Source organism: Haliaeetus leucocephalus, unplaced genomic scaffold, assembly GCF_000737465.1.
Source record: "Haliaeetus leucocephalus isolate CR32 unplaced genomic scaffold, Haliaeetus_leucocephalus-4.0 Scaffold306, whole genome shotgun sequence".
Taxonomy (NCBI): domain Eukaryota; kingdom Metazoa; phylum Chordata; class Aves; order Accipitriformes; family Accipitridae; genus Haliaeetus; species Haliaeetus leucocephalus.
Genome location: NW_010972742.1, coordinates 8,078,590 through 8,094,489, shown reverse-complemented (window position 1 = coordinate 8,094,489; position 15,900 = coordinate 8,078,590). Strand labels below are relative to the sequence as shown.

General features: G+C 48.9%; 2 protein-coding genes across 6 annotated transcripts in view; one reads left to right on the top strand and one right to left on the bottom strand.

Annotated features, from left to right (window-relative positions):
• ASTN2 (astrotactin 2) overlaps window positions 1–15,900 on the bottom strand; it is a 302,383-nt gene that overhangs the window by 114,911 nt on the left and 171,572 nt on the right. The window contains exons 13-15 of the mRNA XM_010571011.1: window positions 15,758–15,882; window positions 15,223–15,327; window positions 13,468–13,647 (exon numbers count right to left, since the gene is read on the bottom strand). Coding sequence (XP_010569313.1) covers window positions 13,468–13,647; window positions 15,223–15,327; window positions 15,758–15,882 — 410 coding nt within the window. The remainder of the gene's footprint in view (window positions 1–13,467; window positions 13,648–15,222; window positions 15,328–15,757; window positions 15,883–15,900) is intronic.
• TRIM32 (tripartite motif containing 32) lies at window positions 7–7,323 on the top strand. Of its 5 annotated transcripts, XR_774578.1 has the most exons (3): window positions 1,762–2,385; window positions 2,595–5,249; window positions 5,743–7,323. XR_774578.1 is itself a non-coding variant. In XM_010571009.1 (2 exons), exon 2 carries the CDS (start codon window positions 2,662–2,664, stop codon window positions 4,603–4,605), a length of 1,944 nt encoding a protein of 647 aa, XP_010569311.1. In that variant the 5' UTR covers window positions 7–1,707; window positions 2,595–2,661; the 3' UTR covers window positions 4,606–5,308. The 5 variants fall into 5 exon arrangements, 4 of the variants coding, with proteins under 4 accessions (XP_010569311.1, XP_010569310.1, XP_010569312.1 ...); XM_010571009.1 differs by lacking the exons at window positions 1,762–2,385; window positions 5,743–7,323 and adding an exon at window positions 7–1,707 and having other exon boundaries at window positions 2,595–5,308; XM_010571008.1 differs by lacking the exons at window positions 1,762–2,385; window positions 5,743–7,323 and adding an exon at window positions 7–1,738 and having other exon boundaries at window positions 2,595–5,308.

Genomic DNA, 15,900 nt, shown 5'->3' with positions numbered 1-15,900 from the left:
GGGGGGGCTCGTCCTGCGATTCGAGCGGCGTTTTGGACGGAACCGAGCGTCGTGCCCGTCGGCGCGGCCCTTAAAGCCGCCTGTCTCCCCGCCGAGAGCCCGCGGGCTGCCTCCCGCCCCCGGTTCCGCGGACGACACCGAACCGCTGCGGTGCGTGGACGCTGCTGCGAGCGAGAGACGCTGCAGGCATCGGCTTTCGGCAAAAAAACCCAAAACCCGCGCGTGGTGGTGGTGGCGGCTTCGCAGCCTGCGCTGAAACACCGTCTTGAACGCTGGAGGAAGGGGCAAATTTTGGTAGCCTTACCCTATTATTTTACTCGCTAATGAGCCATGCTATGAATTACAAGTAAAACTAGTTGTCTCGCCGCACATCCTAACTAAAAACAACAGAGTGGCAAGAGAAACTATGGCAGGAAAATGTTTTGATTATAAGGAAACCAAACTCACATCATTTACAGAGTTTTATAGCTTGATCCTCAGCTGAGGCCTTCTCTAATACGCTGCTCCGCGTCAGGGCAACTGGCTTGGGAGGGACTGATACGCAAGAACAACTCACTGTTAAGGAAAATTCCACGAAGGCACGGCCCAGTGCAAGATAAAGATAAAAGTGCAGCGGTAAAAATAATTTCACGTTACTAAGGCGCATGCTGGTACTCTGATAAAAGGGGATCATAGATGAAAAGAATGTCATACAAATCATCTTTCTAAAAACCAAACCTAACTTCAGACTAAACAAAACTCTCACCGTCATTGTTCTCTAATGAAAATACTTGTTTTAAAAGTGGCTTTTTATGTAACTTTCGGGTGTATCTGGTGTCTGTGCTGCTCCCCCAGCCTTCCCTAACCAAACCTTCTGACGTATTTCCAAGGAAAATAAGAATAATGCATCTGGTATCCTGTGTTTCATTTTTAAAAATTGTTTTAAAATACAGATTTTTCATCCCTCAGAGGAAGATCCTGATCTACATGCCAGTGCCCAGGCTTCTGCTTCCCTGGCTGAGATACACACTAAGAATGAAAGGGAAGTATATTCGGTGCTAGCGGCAGCGAGCGCCTGGAGTGCTCCTGCTCCCCGGGTGCTGGGGGTGTGATGCTCATCATGCCACCGTCGAGCCAAGGATCAGATCCCAGCTTGGCACTTGGGAGATTCTGCTACGCCACTGAATCCCTTCCTGAAATGTGGGCTTTAAAGGACTGTGAACTACAGCTGATGAATTAAAATTATTTTTTTTTTTCCTTCTCTGGATGAACATAAAGAACTTTTCTTCATGGCAGTTGTCTCCTTCCGCTTGAGCAAATGGTAAACTGAAATACACTGAACCTTTCTGTCTGAAATGCTCCCAAGGATGAAGCAGGCAAACCCAGCGGGGAAGCAAAAGTGCTGCATGCCTGCAGCCATTATTCAGAAAAAGCTGTCTGTTCCCATCCCTCTGTGACTGTCTCTTCATTTTAAAGACTAACTACTTCCTTCTCCTCCTCTCCCCCTAGAAGAAATGTTTTCTTCCCCATTTCTTTTAATGGCTAAGCAATGCAATAGCAAAGGTATTGAAACCCAGTCTACTGAATAATAACTTAATGATGTGAACCCTGTTCTGTTCCTTTTGAATGGATGGCTGCTTTAGCAAGAGAGCTGCTGGGATCTGCTCCCTGCTGTGAGGGATGTGAGGATGGAGAAACCTGGATTGAAGCTGAACGGCAACCAGAGTGGTATAAAACTGAACCAGAATACAAGAATGAGGTCAACGCTGCGAGATTGTAAAATAAGGAGAAATTATATGCAATTAAGCTAAATTCAAGAACTAATAGTGAACACTTGTAGTATATATTAATGAATGTTTGGAGTTGTCTGTTAACTCCTTTATTGCTAATACCTGCTAGAACACTGCTGTGTCGAGCTGTGTTTAATTTGCATGCTGAAGCATGATGCAGCATGGTAGAGGTTAATGAAATACACTGGCATAAAATCTTCACTGTGTGTTTTCACTGTGTGCAGTCATTCTCAGAAGGAGTGGAAGCTGACAAATCATTCCTTCTAGTTTCACTTTCTGGCAAACGTATGAAACCTCGAAAATTTATTTTGGCTATCTAGAAAAGCAGAGTAAACCAACCACATTTATTTTGTTCGTATCTGATGTCACATCTGAATGCAGGTCTCCAGAGGTGATATATTAATGTCCTAAAGCATTGCACCATCTGGTTCCTCTTTTGATGCGCAACATTTTGAATGCTTGGTTTAATCTCCCTGGATTTCAGTAAATTATGTAAACTTGGAGGCTTGGCAGCGGGAGATGGGCACCACGAGGAGATGATTCAGTCATCAATATCTATTGGGCTTCCTTATTGCTGCCATTACACTTCTTTCAGTTCTACTTATAAATTTTGCAAGTGAGTAATTCATCGCACTAGGAGCTGCAAGTTAGTTTTGGAATTTGCCCACTCTGAGATTAGCTATGACTAATCCATCCTTTCCAAATGTGAAAAAGCTAACGGGGCTTCTTTTTTCCAGGGTTGGGTGATAAATCAGAAATAAATTGCATGTATATGTAACTGCTGGTGACGACATAAATCACGTTTCCTTTTTTCTTTCTGGACAGAATCAGAGCACCTTGGAATAGATGCGAGTACAAGACTTTGCACTGCCTAAAACTGCCTTGGAAAACCATGGCTGCTGCCCCTCATCTCAACTCGGATGCACTCCGAGAGGTCCTGGAGTGCCCCATTTGCATGGAGTCCTTCACTGAGGAGCACCTGAGACCCAAGCTCTTACACTGCGGGCACACCATCTGCAAACAATGCTTAGAGAAACTCCTAGCAAACAGCATTAACGGGATACGGTGCCCCTTTTGCAGCAAAATCACGCGGATCACAAGCTTAGCTCAGCTGACTGACAATCTTACTGTGCTGAAGATCATAGACACCGCTGGACTGGGGGAAGTGGTGGGTCTTCTCATGTGCAAGGTCTGTGGGAGAAGGTTGCCAAGACACTTTTGCAAGAGCTGTAGCTTGGTTTTATGTGAGCCATGCAAGGAGACATCACACATGCCCCAAGGACATAGAGTCATTGCTATCAAAGAGGCTGCTGAAGAGCGTAGGAGAGAATTTGGGACGAGGCTTGCCAGACTTCGGGAGCTTATGGGTGATCTGCAGAAAAGAAAAGCATCTCTGGAGGGTGTTTCTAGAGACCTGCAATCTAGATACAAAGCAGTTCTGCAGGATTACAGCAAAGAAGAGCGCAAGATCCAGGAAGAACTGGCCAGGTCACGCAAGTTTTTCACCACCTCTTTGTCTGAAGTGGAGAAGGTAAATAATCAGGTAATGGAGGAGCAAGCTTATCTGCTGAACTTAGCGGAAGTGCAGATAATGTCTCGCTGTGACTATTTCCTTGCCAAAATAAAGCTGGGAGATATAGCTCTCTTGGAAGAGGCAGCAGACGAGGAAGAACCAGAACTGACAAACAGTCTCCCAAGGGAGCTGACTCTTCAAGAGGTTGAACTCCTTAAGGTGAGCCATGTGGGACCACTGCAGATTGGGCAAGTGGTGAAGAAACCCCGGACCGTTAACATGGAGGAATCGCTCATGGAATCTGCAGCATCCTCATCAGCATCATTTAGGGAGCCCGACTTGGTGCAAGAAGAGGCCAGCTGCACACCGAATTCCTCACCAGCCAAGCCAAGGATGCCTGAAGCAGCCACGAGCATCCAGCAGTGTCACTTCATCAAGAAGATGGGCTCCAAGGGCAGCCTGCCAGGGATGTTTAATCTCCCTGTCAGCCTACATGTCACCCTGCAAGGTGAGGTGCTTGTGGCAGACCGAGGCAATTTCCGAATCCAGGTTTTTACCCGCAAGGGCTTTCTGAAGGAGATTCGCCGGAGCCCCAGCGGAATTGATAGTTTTGTATTGAGTTTCCTTGGAGCAGACTTGCCCAATTTGACTCCCCTTTCTGTCACCATGAACTGCCATGGCCTGATAGGTGTGACTGACAGCTACGATAACTCTGTCAAGGTCTACACCATGGATGGCCATTGCGTGGCGTGTCACCGGAGCCAGCTAAGCAAACCCTGGGGCATCGCTGCCCTGCCTTCTGGGCAGTTTGTAGTGACTGACGTGGAAGGAGGGAAACTCTGGTGTTTCACAGTGGACCGTGGCGTGGGGGTAGTGAAGTACAGTTGCTTATGTAGCGCAGTGCGCCCAAAGTTCGTCACCTGCGATGCTGAAGGGACCATATACTTTACTCAAGGGCTGGGGCTTAACCTGGAAAACCGGCAGTACGAACACCATTTAGAAGGCGGCTTTTCAATTGGCTCCGTTGGCCCAGATGGGCAGCTGGGACGCCAGATTAGCCACTTCTTCTCCGAGAATGAGGATTTCAGGTGCATTGCTGGGATGTGTGTCGATGCCAGGGGAGACCTCATTGTTGCTGACAGCAGCCGTAAAGAAATCCTGCATTTTCCTAAAGGAGGTGGCTATAATATCTTAATCCGGGAAGGACTCACCTGTCCTGTCGGTATCGCCATTACTCCCAAAGGGCAGCTGCTGGTGCTGGACTGTTGGGATCACTGCATTAAGATCTACAGTTACCATCTGAGAAGATACTCCACCCCTTAAAGGCACATCTCTAGGTAAAGCCCCTTTTGGCAGCAGAGATCCGTCCAGCCTCATTGCAGTCTGATGGGAACCGCTGTGAAGCGTTCAGGGAGATTGTGCCATAACTGAAGGGGGTTTGGCACAGAAGGCCGTCATGTTTTGTGTTTAGAAACAAAATAGCTTACATGGTGGTGGTCTGCTTTTTCTTCTTCTTTATATAAAATCCATACAATAAAAAAAAGAACAAGTGTGAGGGAAAGGATCCATCCTTCTGGAGTATTGGTTCCTTGATAAATGACTGGTCACTCCATAAACCTTTTCACCTCCTTTCGCCACATCTCCTACATTTCCAGCTTCAACCATTGTATCTTTCTTTGTGCCATAAACACTGACTGACTGCTCTAAATCACCTTCCCTTAGAGGACTAGAGAGGCAATCCTCTTCTCACTGTGGTACTCACAAGGAACTGGGTAGCAGTTGTCTGGGCAACTACTGGAGAAAGCAGTTTCTGATTGCAGCACTGCATAAAATGAAATAGCCCTCTTAAACTGCGTGGAGATGGAACCTTACTTTCAAACTGAAGAGGGAGGGTTTTCTTCGTTTTTCTGGTATTCAGGAGATCGCCCCTGTCGTGCCATTTGTGAACCGTGTCTGTTCAATGTGAAGTGAGTACTGTGCAATCATGGGAGACCGAGCTGAGCCGGAAAACTGCCCTCTGATGGCAGCAGGGCTTTTATTACTACTAAGAGTTCTGCTAGGTAGAAGGGGGTAAAAAGGGAGGGGGCTGGAGGAAAAAAAAAAAAGAGGGGAAACCTATGGTTGATATTTACTGTTGTTTTATTATTAAATGCATCCTGGAAACTGTCTTTGGAAGGTATATCTGGTATCTAAAGCTTCATGGGGAGGGGGGAAAGGCTGGGGGAGTAAGACTGGGAGATTGTAGTAAATGAGATTAAATGCAACATATTGTATGTTCACCTGCACTTCACTATTCTGCATTCCAGACCATTGCATTTAGCAATAGGTTTCCACTCATCTGCACTTTTTATGTGCAAGCTACTCACTGCTGAGATGGGGATGGGGGGGGACTGTTTTGCTTTTATTTTTTAATACTTGGAACCACATCCATTTGTGCATTGTCTTTTTTCCCTTGCACAGCAAAACACCACATTCCTCAGATTTTTTTTTACGGCACCAGCAGGCACCAGAGTTCATGTTCATCACGGCTTTGGGCCAAATGAAGCACAAAACTGCAGCTGTGTGAACCAAGGCCCCCACAGTGCTACTCTCCTGGCTGATAAATGTGTACCTCAGTGTGGTGCTGCTTGCCTAGAATATTTTATTGAAGGAAAGATGCATTTAAATAGGGCACAGTGGTAGCATGTTAATCTGCCACAGATAATAGTTATACTGCAGTGCATTTATTTGTTGCTATCAACAACGTAGTTGCAAATTTGGGGGCACGACAGACAATATAAAAGCTGATTTTATGGTGGCTGCCGTGCTACAGCAAATTGTTTGCTACTTGTGCTACAACACGTATGCAACAGGTGATGGGTTTTTTTCAGTTCCCATATACTTTCCCCTCGCGAAACAGCGGAGTAAAATAGGCTTCAGAGCTGCTGCTGCTCCAGCCAGTTGTTTGGCAGTTACAGGGTTTGCAGAAGAAGCGCTGGGAGCAGATTTTGGTGGGATTTTGGGTTTTTTTTCTCTCCCTATTCTGCTCATCCAAAGCACTGAAGAGGGCCAGCACAACAAACACCCAGCTGTGTGATGGAGGTGCCCCTCCATCAGGGCAACTTCCTATTTCTTTTGCTATAATTTGCTGGAAAAAAGCTTGCGGAGAAGGCAGCGGGAACTAACGACACTAGCATGGTAGATGGTGCTGAGGGAGCCCAAGGGGACTGAACCCCCTTTCCCTCCTGAGCTGCTCTGTGTGTTTGCCAAGACTACCAGCCTGCACGTAATTATTTATGTTCTCTGCTTCTCTTTTGGGCGTGGGAGGGGGTAGTCGCCTAAAGTATGTAACAGCAATTTGGGGAGCCAATCTCATCTTGCATGTATGTTTTTGGGAGATGATGACTATTACTGGGCCCTTCTGCAGTTAATTACATTGTAACTCAAGGCATTTTTTCCAGTATTATGGTAATGGCAGTTCCTCTCCTACTGATCTCTTTTAAACATTTTTCCTGTTTCTAAGAACTGCTCCAAGCAGGAAGCTACTGTGGACCTGAATAATTGAAGCAATATTATCTATGATAATATGTACCTCTGTCATTTTCTGTTCCAATGGATTTATTTTTTTTGCAATAAACATCACACTACTAGCAATAACATTTCCTGGAGTGCTTGAAGGGATGTAAAAGCTGGTCCAGTAAACTGAGCAGTTGGTTACCCCAGCCTGTTCCTGGTTACACAGTTCAAACAAAGCGTCTGTCATCTGTTTCTCACTCAGAGATTCAAGAAAAATAACAGTGCCCTGCGATGCACTGGTGGGCCAGGACACTGCGATCGGCGCCTGGGGGTGTGTGTCGCCTGCAGCTCTTCTTCTAGTCTTGGGTTTCAGGCAAAAAAGGGAAAGAGAAAACCTGCTGTCCCGCGCCCAGGGTACGCATGTCCCCTGACAAAACTTTACAGTGACTGCGAGATGATTTTGCAGAGCTGTATTTCTTGCCGTGGTGCCCCCACACAGTGTTGTGATCATCTGCCAAACGAGATGAAATGGAGTAATTAAGGATTGTGATGAAATAGTTTGGCTTCTGCTCTCTACCTGGAGAAAGAGCTTGTGTGGTTATACGTATGTGTTTGGTTTTTAAAGATTGTGTAATAAAGGAAAAATTGATCCAATTAAAAGCGCATTGCAAACGGCTCATTTTCTTATTAAAAACACTTCATCTCCTCCCTTTGGTGAAAGATTGGTTTTTACAGCCAGTGAGGATCAGACTTTGGAACACAATGGCTATGAGACCCCTTATATGCTGTCAGGTTGCGGAGGATAGATCTGATCTCCTTGGCAGGTCTCATATAACTTTATCTGACAATTCCCTACCCACCTCATAAACAAATACAAGAGTTTCGTACCTTAATTCACACTGATACTCCCACGAGGGCCATATCTTACTTTTCACTGTAGCTGATACCTGATGTTTTAAAGGTCTGGTCCAAATTCACTGGCACCGAGCGCTCAGTAACGGGATGTGGAAGCCTGGCTGAAGGCTTCATCACCCATGTCCCTGGATTATTGAGGGGCTTTCTGGCTCAGCTCTGCCCTGCTGTAGAGGTGATGTATTTGCTGGGGCCGGTAGGAGGGCTGCTGTGACGGTTCACCTATTATTCTGGATAATTTTGATAAATGCTGTAAAAAATCGTGTTGGAAACAGTGTATTTAGGTGGAGCCAAAGGAGAGCTAAGCAATTTGCCACAGCATTCAAAGGCATCGGTACATCAGCAGCATGTGCAGGTCCTCCCCTGGTCCTGCTGCCTAGCCGGGTTTGCTGATCAGGGTGAAGGTTTTTATCACTTGGGCTCATCGCAGATGATATGAAGCAGCTCTTTAAACAGATATGAGTTGCTGGTTTATCAAACATATACGATCCTTGCAGAACAACTGCCGTGCCGGTGCTGTTAGACTTACCCTGCCGTTTTATGAGAAGTTACGATGTCTTAGGGTAGCAGCAACTAAGCCGTGAACATTTGTTCTGGGCAGCAACCGACAGCCAGGGTTTCTAAAGGGATGAGGGGGAGAGCCTGTTTCTTAATCAAAGGGGGCAGAGCTACAAAAATAAAAATAAAGCCAGATGCTTCAAGTCTTTTCTATTGTATAGCTTAAGTGATTTTTCTGGGTCATTACTCAATGCGAGGATTTAAAGTTATTTCATTTTGCACAACTAATTACTCTACTTGCCTGGCAATTTTGGTTTGCAATGAGCAGTGCATAAGGTCATTTAGCAGACTGAGTCACACCACATATTTTAGTCTAAACGAAATTTCATGGCAACGAGCTAGATTGTTTTTTCCTCCTCCAAACAAAATGTCAAAATCTGAGGTTTTGAAAGAAATATAATGACATAAACTGCAAGCAAGTAAGACTCTTACAAAGGTAATAGAGCGGTGGTTTATAGGAACAGATCTCAAGGACAGGGAAATTCTGTATGCTTTACTTCTGACCAAGCAGGTATAAGGGAAAGCCATTATCTCCTTTAATAGATGCAAAGCTTGCCTTACATCTTTCTTAATGCACATGATGTTGTCTAGGAAAGAAAAACTAAAGGTTCCCTTGGACTAGTTCAATCTTACTTGTGTTACGGCAGTATAAGACCTGAAGGGAGATGAATGAGACCTTGAGAGGACAGAAGGGATCCACAGACCCTACTCAGAAGAATATGGACTGCTATTTTAGCAGAGCTCGAGGCTGTATGCTTAATATAGCTTGTATTTTATGAAGATCTTTTGTCTAAAATGCTGAGTTTACAAGAAAGCATGAAAACTGTAACCTCTTAAAGGTAAATGCAACCAACGATGTATGGTCCAAGAGAAGAGAAGCAAGTATTGGGGAGGCTGGTGGGCAGAAAGCCTTAGGGGAGTGTGATAGGACATGTCAGGGCACAGCCCCTCCATGGACTATTTTAAGAAATTATCTGTTACTGAGAGGAAACATCTTTCACGTCTGTAGCAGCCACTTTCAAAGTTCAGCTTGCTGAGTGCCCAACATGGCCAGGTAACCGCAGCCAAGGAAACTCTTATCTAGACATAGGAAATGTAAGAAAAACAAACATTTTACTCACTGCAGACATAAAGCACTACTGCAACCTAACAATTGGGTAGTGAGACCCTCTGAATCTCCTCCACCCTTGTACATCAGCACCCTTCCCAATCCCCCAGCTGCGCATCTCCCAGGTCCTCGGTGGCAAGCGAGAGGAGCTCCCGCAAGCCTGTGTGCTCCTCTGCGGCAGCACGCCACCGACACGATATTTCTTTTTCCAACTTTTCCCAGCTGGAGAACAGAAGTCTCCCACGCTGAGGCTCAGCTAGTCTGCACTGTGTGAAGGAAAAGAGTTGTCACTCAAATGCTTGACAAGATGAGACCTTCCGCATTACTGCTGGTAACGGCTCCATTTTCTATAAGTGCTGGAGCACTTACAGACATTTGTTCTGCATTTTGTGTATTGCAGTGGGAATGAGCAAGCTAGAACAGTTCTTGGGGAAATCCCACCGGGGCTGTCGGATTTTACTATCAGAGCAGCTCTTCCCTTTCCCTACCAAGGTGTCCTCCTCCTCCTCCTTGTCCAGCCAGACCAAGGGGCCACAGAGCAACCAGGTCTCTGATAAACCTTTATCAGTGAATGAAGCGGTCCCTGGCAGGTGGGTTTGCTGGATGGAGGGATCGCTCTCTTTCCTTCTGTACATTTTGTGTCTTTGTGGTGGGTTGACTCCCAGCCTCTACCTCCAGTTTTATTGCTGAGCATGGCATTATATGGTGTGGAATAGCCCAATTTGGGTCAGCAGTCCTGGCCGTGTCCCCTCCCAACACCTTGCCCACCCCAGCCTACTGGCTGTGGGGACATAGTGGGAAAGAGAGGAAGCCTGCATGCTGTGCAAGCACTGCTCAGCAGCAGCCAACACGCTGGGGTGTTATCGACACTGGTTTAGCCACAAATCCGAAGCGCAGCACCACAGGGGCTGCGATGAAACCAGTTCACTCCATCCCAGCCAGACCCAGCACATTCTCACACACAACAGGAGGTGGCCAGTGGTGTTGCGTTTGCCTCAGCTGCCAAATGAAGATGCTCACACAATTGGTACGAACTTAATGAGGTGCTGTCAGCATTAAATGCTGGCTTCGATGGGGGAGAAAACCGATGTGGGCTCCTGTGGCACAGATCAATGGCCAGATCAATCTCAAGGTCCCTGCTTGGAGGCCACTCTGATGAGTTAAAGCATTGCTTGGCTGCACAGACCCAGAGCAAGCAGCCCAAAAAATGGGCTTTTAATCACTCTGCGTGAAATAAAATTGGTGTTTGCTTTGCTCACGGGCTAACGCAGTTCCTGGGAGGGAGCCTGGGGGATGTTTCCACATCTGCCCTGGAAGAAGTGCGGTGCTCGGTGTGCCGCAGCCGCGTGGGCAGGCAGCCGTGCCTCCGTGCCTCTCTGCCGCTTGTTTGCAGGATTCACTCCTTGAAATCCTTAGGAACAAGGGTGGGAGGCTCCCTCGCCTCCCCCCCAGCACACACCTTTTCCACCTGCAGGAGGAAGGGCAACATATTGCATTTCTACAGGCAAAGCAGCCTGCAAACGCCAGCGGTGCCCGCAGCCTGTCCATCCTGGCAGGCCGGTGGGTCCAGGCAGTGAGAAGGCACCAACTTTCTTCTGGACCTGGTGAAAGCCCGATCACTTTCTCCTCCGTTAGGCTGGAGGAAGAGCTCCGCAGACACCGACCTACGTCACAGGCTCCTGGGCCGGCTGCGAGCGCGGCATTTGGGCTGCTCCAGCCTCGGCAGAGAGCCAGCGCCTGGCCTGGCGCTTTTACAAGGAGTCCGGCTGCCAGCAGCGCGGTCTCCTCTTCGAGACCATGTTTTCAATTAGGGCTCGATGCGCAGATTGTGTGCTTTATTGGTGGAGGCCTCCTCCTGAGGCCTGCCGATTGATTTATGAAGTTGATTAAAATATTAAAATAATTTTGTGCGATGCTGCAAACATGCCGCAATGTGCATTTTTATCATAGTTGGTGCTGTTCCAATTAGCTTGAGACTCTCCTCTCCCCCTCCTCTTCTGACCTGCTTTGTTCGCTAACAAATTACAGTTATTCTGGCCTTACTTTTGTATTTATTAGAGATGATGCATATGTGCGCTCTCTGAGCAGTTCGGAAACGGGCTGGCTAGCAGCAGGGAGCCCGGCGGGCCAGAGCTGTTTCTGAGCAGAGAAGGCATCCAGAACTGTCTAGCTGGAGCTGTTTATACAGATCCTCCTTATGTCACTGGCAAAATGAGGGTAAATCAGTGGAGAAGCTGGGAGTAAAATCCATCTTCCATAAACAGCAAGCTCTTTCTCTTAGCTAACTGGGGGTTTCTCCAGGAGAGAGCCCTGGGTTTCCTGTGACACCTTTCTGTCCACAGAGCCCATCTCCCCCAGTACTGGCAAAAGCCCTGCACATCCTTGATGTCCTTCCAAGAGCATTTTCTGGCCATCAAAGAGCTAAGTACTACGCTGGTCCCCTCTGCAGTACCGACAGACACAAAGTTCAACCTCACCAACCCCACCAGCTACTGAAGCCACAGATGGAGCCACGCACAAAGAACAAGGTCGGAGCCAGCACCTGGTGCCCAAATGCTGCACAGTCAGAAATTAAATGCTTATGTCCAGGCATGACATGCAAAACCCCCGGGGATGCCTGGAGTCCCACCAGCGCCTTGGTGCTTCCCAGGTGGTGGGGAAGGATGCTCCGGATGCCTCCAGCAGCCCTGCGAGCGACACAGGGCGGGCACGGCTCCCGGGGCACAGGCGGGACGCGGGTGGGGAGTGAGGGAGCCCGCCTCGGCCAGCTGCATACCATGGACTAAAAAGGAAATTATTCTGTCAGCGAGGCACTGCTCGCCTTCAGGCCCTGCGCCACCATGGGGCTTTGCAGTTGAGCCCTGGAAACCACCTCTGCCCCTGGCTGGGGGGAAGGTGGGGGCTTAGAAACGGGAGATATTTCACCACCGGACCAAATGTTGCCACTGTTCATCTCCCCTCTGGCCCCGGCACCGTGAAACAGCGGCGATGCTCATGCCGGGCTCAGACTGCAGCAGCCGCCTCTCATTCCCACCCGGCATCTCCGGAGAAACCCTGCATCTGCGGTGATGGTGCTGGGACCATGGAGCCACTCCAGGTCTGCTCCCCACTGACACATTTGCCCGGAGATTGCAGGGACTGTGCTCAAATGATTAATAAGATCGCGAGTATGTTAACAACACACCTCCATGATGCTTTCTCCTGCTAAACAGGGGCATTGCTATGGCAAACTGCATTTGTCACTATTTAAAACTCAAACAAACGAGTACAGGGTGTTATAAATACACTTACAAGGCGAGCTGCACTGGGAAGACAGAGAAAAAAAATGAGCAGAAAGCAATGGAGGTGGCGGGCGGGAGCACACCTCCATCCGCTGGCTTCCATGAAACAAGGCCACTCTCAGCAGTGCCCATGGGGCAGGATGCAAGCGGCTTGATGACATCCATTACCATCATCCCTACTACGGGTCCTATGAAACACCACAGATTTTTTTCAACAGAAAAATATCAGACCCAGGGAATATCCCCAGCTCCCTGGAGGAGAGAGATGAATTGGCAAATGGAAGGCTACAGCGATAAGGGAGTTTTTATAAACATAACCTAATTGTATTACTTCAAAGTCCTGAAGTTTATTGCCCTGTTTAATGATGTGTCTCGTTATTTATGGTGTAGCACAATGAGTCTGCTATTGATTTAATACACTTCCTTAAAGACCGTCATTGTCACAAGCAATAAAACGAACCCATTCTGAGACAGCTCAATTATGTCACATCTCCATCACCCGACCCCAAGCACCCTCGGTGCGTGGGGGCCACTGTGGTGGGACTGGGGGCAGGTGGTGAAGCAGGTCACCCTGAGGAAGGATGGAGCCGGAGTGCGGCTGCTGAAGGGCAGGAGCAGGAAGGATGGGTTCACCTGGCTCAGGGATGCTGCCCACAGACGCGTGCCACTGTCTCCTGCCGCTGGGTACTCAGTTTGGGACCAGTCTCCTGTCTGTGCCCACTAACCGGCACAATGACAGTGTATGCACAGGGGAGAGGGGCTGACGGATGGAAAACAGCACGAACGATAACTGGCATTTGTGCCCCTGCACGTTCCCGCCGCCCTCCTCACCTTTCTGGTACTGGAGCCAGAGCTGCTGCTGGACCTTCTTGCTGGGGAAGTGGATGGTGCAGCTGAACTCGGAGCCATACAGTGCCTCCGCGATGTAGTGAGAGCCAAACTGCTGGATGAAGGAGAGCAGCTCCTCCCGGCTGCTGTCCTTATTCAGGATCTTCAGGATGTTTGCAAAGCCTGTGGGAGGGAGGCAGGGGATCGGCAGGTCGGCCAGCCAGGGCTGCCAGCCACAGCCCGGGGGGAAGGACGCCCAGAAGATCCTCTGCTCAAGACACACAAGTCCCCACATGGGTGCAAAGCGCAGTTCCTCCTCTCTTGCCTCCATGGTCTACATGATCCTTTGGAATCCACAACCTGCTGTTTACCCTGGGCTGTGGCTCTCGCATCCTGTGATTCCTCTCCCTACAAGATTTCTCAAATCATTTTACAGGGATGTGCACGTGAACGCATGTGCATGCGTGCGCACACACACACACACAAACACAAACACACAAACAGCCTCCTGCCAGCTCCAGCCCGTGTTTCAGGCTGCTGGCACATCATCAACGCTCTCCTCAGAGGATGTGCTTGGCCTTTGCTTTGCAGTAACCCTAACCAGAGATATTCTCCTGGTGTAAGGACGAATTTATTACAGATTGCGCTGCAGACCATCCCCAGTGTAAATACCCTGCACAACTGGTAACTGTTTTTAGGAAAGCTGGAGATGGCCTAGAGGGACACACGGGGCTGGGTTGATGGCAGGTCCGTGGGTGTGCAAGGGTCAGGGCATCTCCTGAGCAACGCCCTGCAGCGCCTGTGCAGACAGCAGGGACTGCTGGCGTGGGACAAGAACATGGACCCTCACTGCTCTACGGAGATGAAATATCGTGGAGGCATCGGTGACTACACAGCACCTTGGCATCATTTAGAGCTGGCTGATATCGCTTTGGTTCAGTGGTGGAACTGAAAAAATACTGCAAGAAAATATGTCATAACTCTCACCAAAATGAGGTTATCTGGCTGGTTGGTTGGTTGGTTTATTGAAAGAGAAGGTTGGTTTAATAAAAAAGCTAGAAGAACTCATTCTGAGCTGAACCCAAATATTTTGTTCAGCTCCAAGCAGGTTATTTCGTTCTGGGGCTGTGCAGCCTGTCTGCACTAAATCTTTTTTTTTTTTTTCCTTTCTCCATTTAAAAACAGGTTGATTTTTAAATAAAAAAAAAGCTGTTTTGAAATGAAAAGGCAAAACATTTCAGGTCGCAACAAAACGTTTCAGCATTTCTGAAACAAAATGTGTAGCTATAAAAACGTGGAAGTGAAATGTTTTGACGTTTGCAGGATCCTCCCGCCCACCCCTTCTTCATCTGCGACTCCCTGCTTTATATGACCCGCATTTACAAATGCTTTGGGTCCTTTTGAAACCACATTTTTTCAAGAACTTACTGTTTTTCATACATACACGTATACACAGCCACCCTCACATGAAACCTCCCCGCACTGTTGCTTATTAGCTTGATCCTGGCTCTGACTCCAGTGCTTGGTTTGTGCGACTGAGCTGCACAAACTCCCTGCCTCAGTTTCCCCCCCTGTAAAAAGGAAGACAATCTCTCTGCCTGCCTCTGCAGCAGCGCTGGGAGCGCGAGTTACTGCCTGAGCAGAGCCTGGAGGTGGGAAATGCTGGTGAGATGCTTGGCATGACTGTGCCTTGGGGCAGAAAACCACCACCCACCCACCCACATAGACACACGTCTCCCTGCCGCTAGAAGCCCTCACCTGCAGAGAGGGTGATGGAGCTGAGCTTCACCCTGTAGAGGTTGCTCCTGACCCGCCAGTGCTGCACCATGGGGTAGCCCATCGCCTCGTCATACTTGATGTCGCCTGCAAAGGAAGAGCCGATGCTCAGCCCCTGCCAACCCGGCGGCCACGCTCCGGGAAATGCTTAATGCTCACACCAAGCAATTGCTTTGCGACATGCCACAGGGGTGAGAAACGGGGCAGTAGCAGGGATGGTAGCCTCCTCTGGTGGTCATGCCATGGGGTCCCCGGGCTGCTGGCAGGACCAGCACTGCGATGGCTGCGGCTGCCTGGAGCTCGCAGGGGTGGAGATGCTGCCTTGCTGTGCCGGGGCGGACTTGCACGGCCCATAGGCTATTTCTGCCCCAGGTACACAGGAGGGATGCCACAAAGGACCCCGAGATGCCAGCGGTGCTGATGGCCCTCAAGGACCATGCTGGGATCCAGGGTGGGAGAAGGGGTTCTTGCTCCTGTGCTCACCCCAGCAGGGGCTAAGCCCGGGGGCAGCTCGTACCGGTGAGAAGCTGGAGGTCAGGAAGGGGCTCCGAGAGGACGCCGCGGCACTGCTCCTCCACGGGCAATGGGATCACCATGAGGCCGTCGGCCAGCTGGGGGAAGTCCTTGATGAAGTTATTCTCCCTGCAGAGAGAAGAAGAC